The sequence below is a fragment of the Echinops telfairi genome, unplaced genomic scaffold, assembly GCF_000313985.2.
Source record: "Echinops telfairi isolate 266 unplaced genomic scaffold, ASM31398v2 ScPeMD7_31;HRSCAF=116, whole genome shotgun sequence".
NCBI classification, from domain to species: domain Eukaryota; kingdom Metazoa; phylum Chordata; class Mammalia; order Afrosoricida; family Tenrecidae; genus Echinops; species Echinops telfairi.
Genome location: NW_022103928.1, coordinates 36,417,072 through 36,421,889, shown reverse-complemented (window position 1 = coordinate 36,421,889; position 4,818 = coordinate 36,417,072). Strand labels below are relative to the sequence as shown.

At 36.1% G+C, this 4,818-nt stretch overlaps 1 protein-coding gene across 1 annotated transcript in view; it reads right to left on the bottom strand.

Annotated features, from left to right (window-relative positions):
* Positions 1–4,818, bottom strand: part of ESYT2 (extended synaptotagmin 2) — a 133,241-nt gene that overhangs the window by 81,499 nt on the left and 46,924 nt on the right. The window contains exons 3-4 of the mRNA XM_045290141.1: positions 2,721–2,762; positions 1,743–1,877 (exon numbers count right to left, since the gene is read on the bottom strand). Of these exons, the coding sequence (XP_045146076.1) occupies positions 1,743–1,877; positions 2,721–2,762 (177 nt within the window). The remainder of the gene's footprint in view (positions 1–1,742; positions 1,878–2,720; positions 2,763–4,818) is intronic.

Sequence of the window (4,818 nt, the reverse complement as noted above, 5' to 3'; positions counted from 1 at the left end):
ACTCTTAATATGTTTAGTTTTCTCTAACAATCTTTCTGTATTAAACTGAAGATATATGTCATAGAGGATAAACATAATCAAATTCTTCTAAGATAAATCCAGCTAGGGTTAGAATTTTAAATCTTTACAATATGAAAATAATTTTACTTTAGGGGATGGCAAACTATGATATGTGGATTGAATTTGGCACTTGGGCTATTTTTGCAAGGTTGGCATATGGCCCTTGAGCTAAGAATGGTTTTCGTGTGTTTTAAAGGTTGTAAAACTGAGGGGAACACGTGACAGATTTTATATGGCTGACAAAGTCAGCCATATAAATATTCAGTCTCTAGTCCATTACAGAAAAAAAAAATTGCTGATCTGTACTTTATATTCATATAGCATTTTAAGTCGTAATTGTGTTTGTTCCCATGTGTTGTTATCATCTTAAAGTTCAAGAAGTAAGTAAATATTAAAAATATTATACAGACATCTTGTTCAGACACCTTGGCAGGGATCATTTATAAATAACATTTTGATAAAAGGATGATCACACCACTGGTCATTTAACACACTTGGAGACTTCAAAGCTAAGAAAAGGATTAGCCAGCACAATATAGCTGCATACATGTGAAGAGCCTACATTTGAGACTCTGGAGGGTGAATAACCGCCGATGTGAAAGCGGGCTCTCTGCACGTAGAAAACCAGCATTGATGGGAAGTGACCATAAAATGCGAGTGGTGTGGAATGAGCATGAGCACTCAGAACACAGATACAGAGCAGGTCAGGATGACAGGAGCAAACTGTATTAGCAACAACACCACTAGGTCTCATATTCCCTCGACTGCATTTATTAAAGTTTTAATAGGTTAAAATAAAGAACATCTAAACCAAAGGATATGGTGATAGTTGTGTACTGTTTGAAACAATTGCATGTGCATTAAATATGGAATAAGTAAAATACTAAAAATGTCTTAAGTTTTTATTGGGCACATCAAGTTAACATCATTAACCTGAGCTGTTGCTAATTCTTTTAAACATCGACATAAAATTAAACAAAAACTGCCTGTGATCAACTAATCAAAATGCAACATTAATTATTTCATTAGAAATAATTTTAACTCAATTTTGACTCATAGCAACCCTTCTGATGGTGAAGAACGGCCCCTGTGGGTTTCTTGGGCCTAAATCTTTATGGGAGCAGAAAGCCTCATCTTTCTCCCCAAGAAATAATATTATGATTCTTTTTTTATATGATTCAAATAATGAAATCTCCCTTTCCCCAAAACATGCATAATTAATTTAGATGTCTACAATCCAAGAATAGAGGTCTTAGTTTTTTTTTTGCTTTGGTTTTCAAACATCTGGGGAGAAGCAAATATATGATGCTCATTGTCAGTTACTTAGCCTTTAGTGAGAATTCATATATTAAACTTTTCTAACTATACAGAAAGTTGAAACCTGGTACGAAAGCCATTTTGACAGAAGAATATGGGGTAGGAACATGTTGGGACTAAGAGAAATGACCAAAGGATAAAATCATTAAAATACAAACAAACAAAACCAGGGTGGAAGAAGAAGGGCAGCATGAGGACTCTTCCTGACAGAATGAAGGCAAAGGATGACCCATCTGGGAAGGGAACTGAAAAGACACACTAGTTAAATTTCCCCTATAAATAATTTTTAAGTTGTTCAGCATTTAATTTCTTTTGCAACAATTAAACTGTGTGTAAAAGTTTAAGACACATGAGTAAAAACTGACCTGATGACCCATGTCAACCCTTGTGAAACTAAAGGTACTTAGGTGAGTGTTTGCTCCACGTACAGCTGGTTCTATTGTCTCACGAAACAACTTCTCGATAAATTGGCAAATAAAAGGCCACATGTGTTTGACAGTCTGGAAAGGAGAAAGATGAAATCATGTTACACGTGAAATTTCTAACCCATACTTAGTCATGAAAAATTATGTTCCTGTATTATTTTATCAGTTAGTTTTGAAAAATAAATGACAGGAGGGAATTCTTGTTCTACAAACCAACATGTTAAAAAATGTAAATTTTATTGCAACAATTAACTATTGATTAATCAATATGATGGATGAATTTGTTATTCAGATTAATTTTGGTTTAAAAGTATGAGCACATTTCATGATTGCTAAAAATGATGGAATCCTTACCGCTAAAAGCCTTCCTAAGCTACATAGATCTTAATAAGCATTAATAATTTTTATTTAATGACTAACTTCCAATACTATATGGTTATCATTATATATACATTAAAAGACTACATAGCTCCAAAATACATTTTTAAAATGGCGATAAATGAGATTGCGCTCAAAGAACATTGATAGAAAATCATACCTTTAAAAAAAATAAAAGACTAATAATTTTTACTAGATTTCTTTGGAATTATTTGCCTCTTCATAACAATGTTTCCAAAGTTTTCACTTAAAATTATTATTTAAAAGATGTGAGGACTAGCTGATTAGGACAGAAGACACGGCCAAAATTAAATGTGAGTATAACATAAATTTTCACCGGTCAAAGACATGTTTTCTTCACACTTTAGAAACGGAAAATAATGTCTCAGTTACGGCTCAGTTCTTTGGGAAACAGACATCATCTCACTAAATCCTAAGTGATTTCAATGTTGTCAACATCCAAATTCCCAAATATGGAAAGGTGATATCTCATCCTCTAATTCCCATTGCTAAGTGGTATCTGGTATGTTTTAATCTTACCTTATTTAGCCATTCTGCTCTTTCAGTGTCTGGAAAATGAACCTAGGAGAAAAAAACACATACACACATAACTTACTGAGAGTTTTGACAATTCTAAAATGTCAAGAAGGCTGCTTAGTATTTTTAGTGTACGTCTTATGCTTACATAAGGCCTCTTTTAAACAAACCGCTTTAAAGCTTTGGAAAATGGATCCCTGAGGAGCGAAAGGAAAATGTCTGGCACTCTGATTCTTGACACCTTTTAAGAATATCCTAGTGGCCACCAAATCCTACCAGAACCTGTTCTACATCCCCATTGTCCAGAGACCAGCCACTGGTACCTCAATCATGAAAAGCATGAAAATTGAAGGCACTCGTTTTAAATCGTCTTCTCATTCTATCATTACTATGACTAGCATTGTGTTATCCAGGTCTAGACTCAGCGCCTTCAAAAGTGAACTTTTCTTTTTGTTTTCTACTTATTGTCCAAAACAGCCTGCAGATGCCTTTTCCATATTTGGATCCTCTTCGTGCGGTCTCTCACACTCTCCTAAATGTGCACCACAATTGTAGTTTATGATGGATAGGTCCTATATGTTGAAGAAAAAAAGTATTTGTAGAGGTAGAAAGAAACCTACTTAGAAAAAAGGTGGAAAATTTTGCTTTCTTTGCTGTTGGGGCTAAAACAAAACATCCCTGCATAGGGAGTTAAAGCTGCGTTAGGCCAATATGGAAAGTTTCCTCTGAGAAATCATGTGCTCCCTTGACCCTCAAAAGAAATGTATATTTCACATTAATGTTACAATAATAACATTTTTATTTAAAATGAATAGTAAAACACGGACATTTTTGTGTGAAGCACCAAGATACTGTCAGGAAAATGTTCAGATTTCTAGAACTTATGTTCCCATGTAGCATACTTGAGCTGATGGGGCGGGGGGGTCCCCCTACTCTACTATCACCCCTGCTGTGGGAAGACTATCAGTGAGAAGGTTAGTTTTGCAGAAATGGTTGGGAATAGCTAGACAGAGAATACTATCAGATTGCTGAATCTCAAGGAAATGATTCTTTGAAAACCACTCAATCTCTTTGGCTGGCCCTCAAGAACGACCTGAAAATTAGATGTCAGCAGCAGCCAGTCCTGATCCCCAAACACTCATTATCATCATATTCATAGCTCCACCACTTGGAAGAAAAACCAGGAGAGCGATTCCTTTCACGATGAGACCACAGGGGCACAGTGGTTAAAGCATTAGGCTGCTAACCTCAAGGCTAGCTGTTCGAAACCAAGGGGAAAAGACAAGACTTTCTACTCCTGCGAAGAGTTCCAGTCTCAGAAACCTACAGGGGCTCTTCTACTCTGTCCTTTAAGATCACTATGAGTTGAACTGCTCGATGGCAGTAGGTTTGGCTTTTTGGTTTGGGGAACACAGGTAAGTGTAGACCAGGGGTTCTCAACCTTCCTAATGCTGTGACTCTTTCATACAGTTTCCCATGTTGTGGTGACCCCCTCAACCATAAAATTATTTTCGTTGCTACTTCAAACTGGAATTTTGCTACTGTTATGAATTAGGCGACCCCTGTGAAAGAGTCATTCGACGCCCCCAAGGGGGTCGCGACACACAGGTTGAGAACCTCTGGTGTAGAGGAAGCAGCAGCTGGTCATGTTACTTACTCTCTGTTCCCTTTTGTCCAAATGCCTTACAGTGTCTAGTATGTTTAAACTATGAGGGTGGACTTTAAAATGTTCTTTTAAGTTAGCCTGAATCTACTCTAGAACAAAATAAAAGTAAAAGCAATCTTCCAAATTAAGAAAAAGGTTTAAAACTTGGGAACCTATGAAAAAAAATCCAAAGATTAGGAGAAAGAATTGCTAGAAATATTTGCTCAAATCCCGAATATGTATTTTTATCAATATATACCCAAAACAGCAGCTGTCAAGTCCATCTGACTCATGGCAACATCAGGTGTGTCAGAGTAGAACTGTGCTCCACTAGGTTTTATGTTTGTTTTTTTTAATCATTTTATTAGGGGCGCATACAACTCTTATCACAATCCATACATACATCAATTGTGTAAAGTGCATTTGTACATTCATTGCCCTCATCATTCTCAAAAC